At 37.1% G+C, this 2,328-nt stretch overlaps 1 protein-coding gene across 3 annotated transcripts in view; it reads left to right on the plus strand.

The window, feature by feature from the left end:
- ANAPC10 (anaphase promoting complex subunit 10) overlaps positions 1-2,328 on the plus strand; it is a 76,574-nt gene that overhangs the window by 39,193 nt on the left and 35,053 nt on the right. For all 3 annotated transcript variants that reach the window (XM_004708697.3, XM_045295820.1, XM_045295821.1), the window contains exon 4: positions 316-436. In XM_004708697.3, coding sequence (XP_004708754.1) covers positions 316-436 — 121 coding nt within the window. The remainder of the gene's footprint in view (positions 1-315; positions 437-2,328) is intronic.

Here is a 2,328-nt window from a genome sequence, read left to right on the forward strand (position 1 = left end):
GGGGACTGAGCATGATAGTGGGACAGGAGGAGAATCAAGGGAAATAGAGGAAAGAGCTGGGAGGAAAAGGGCACTTATAGAGGTCTAGATAAAGACATGTACATATGCAGATATATTTATATGAGGATGGGGAAATAGAGCTATGTGCCTATAGAGCTATGTGTTTTTCATTTTCATCATTGCTGAAAGGAAATAATACTAAATTCAGTTTAAAAAATGATTTAGTATTATTAGTTTAAAATCAGAAGGTATGATCTTTTAGAAATAGTTTTTCTTATGCTAAATGATGTGTTCTTTTTAATGTATTGCTTTTAGAAGAAAAACAACAGTGAAGACGTTATGCATTTATGCAGACTACAAATCTGATGAAAGCTATACACCAAGCAAGATCTCTGTCAGAGTAGGAAATAATTTTCACAACCTTCAAGAAATTCGGGTATGTATTTAAAAATTTTTAAATGCATCATCCTTTAATTCTCTTTCTTTAGGAGATAGTCATTTTTGGCAGATTAGACAGTTAAATATTGATCAACAAAAGGAAAATTGATAATATTTATGAAAATATTTATGAAAATATTTATACTTTTTTAGAAAATGTTTTTGAATTTTGATAATCATCCTACTTTTCCCAAACATTTTATAACAGAAATTTTCAGACCTGCAGAGAAACTAAAAATATTATACAGTGAACCCAAATATGAGGGAGGACCCCCTTAAAAAAAAGATTTTTTTCAAAGCTATGTTTTTAAATTTTTTTACAAAACAACTTTATCACCTTCAGAGTATTCTCCATTACACTTAATACACTTGTCAAATCCACAATTCTATTCTTAGAGATATTTTTTAAACTCATCTTGGATGGCTGACAGCATCTGCCTAGTTTTTCTGTTCACCTCTATTGCTTCGTCAAATTTCTGTCCTTTCATGCCCCTCTTCATTCGCAGAAACACAAAGAAGTTTCTTGGAGTGGGGTCAGGTGGGTAAGGTGCTTGGGACAAGAGAGGCATGCTGTTGTTTTCCCCCCAAAGTGACACAGTGAGATGGTTGTGCGAGTGGGTGCATTGTTGTGGCAAATCTAGTCCCCCATCTGCCACAAATCAGGCCTTTTTTGGTCACACAGTGTTGCCTTAGCTTTTCAGAACCTCTAAATAGAAAGCTTGATTAACAGTCTGACCTGGGGGATGAACTCCAATGCACTATGAGTCGACATTTTTGTCCGTCTGGGAAGTTGTCACATGAACGAGAAAACTATTCGTACACTTGAGTTTTTCCCATAGCGCTGTCCTTGGAAGCTGTGTTCGGTATCACAACAGCTTCTGCGGCACTTTTCCCAAGCAGGAAACAAAATTTCACAGCCGCACGCTATTCTCTTAAATCAGCCATCACAAAAAATGTGGTTCATGCAAAACTGCTTTTATGAAAAAAATTCACTGTGACCAGAGGGAACTTTCCCAAACAATGCCACTGGGTGCACTAACTCAGAGCGAGTTGCTCAATGCTTACCTAGCGGGAAATGCGTACTACAAAAGCTCTACTCTGTTCAGCGCAATTCTAGGGTTTTTTTGGGTACCCCCTCTTACAAATAGATTCTACAACAGTTAATTTAAAAAAAAATCATTTTATTGGGGATTCTAACAGCTCTTATCACATTCCATACATCAATTATGTCAAGCATATTTGTACATATATTGCTATCATTTCCAAAATTATCTACATGAGCCCTTGGTTTAAGTTTGTATTTGCTTTATTACAAATTATCTACCACTGTATCTACAAATGTCTGTCAGTCCTTCTGTTTTAATGTATTTCAAAATAAGTTGCATATATCACTGTACTTCACTCCAAATGATATGTAGTTACTAAAGTTATCAATATTTGGCTAAGAATTTCTTCATTGTTAAGAAAAAATAAATCATATATAATTTTATACAAATCTTAAGTAGATTATTTGGTGAATTTTGACAACTGCATGCATCTCTGTAACCTGAATTTCCATATTGAGCATTCCAGCACTCCAGAGAATTCCCTCATGCTCTTCTCAGTCAGCCTCCAACTCTATCCTACCCTTGTTCTGATTTTACTGACTGTTATTATTATTATTATTTTTTAATCCTTTTATTATTCTTTTTTAACAAAAGGCCCCAGGGATAGGGGAGCAGGGGAAGGGGGAGAAGGGGAAGCGAGGCCCCAGCCCCACAGGCCCTCCCCACCCACCCCTTTCCCCCTTATGTATTTATAATCTATATACAAGCCCCAGGGGCTAGGAGGTTAGGGGGAACTCCCCCTCAGCGGGGTGGGGGCAACCCAGGGTCCTTGTCCCCCCGGGAC

Source organism: Echinops telfairi, unplaced genomic scaffold (genome assembly GCF_000313985.2).
Source record: "Echinops telfairi isolate 266 unplaced genomic scaffold, ASM31398v2 ScPeMD7_5868;HRSCAF=6743_1, whole genome shotgun sequence".
Classification (NCBI taxonomy): Eukaryota; Metazoa; Chordata; class Mammalia; order Afrosoricida; family Tenrecidae; genus Echinops; species Echinops telfairi.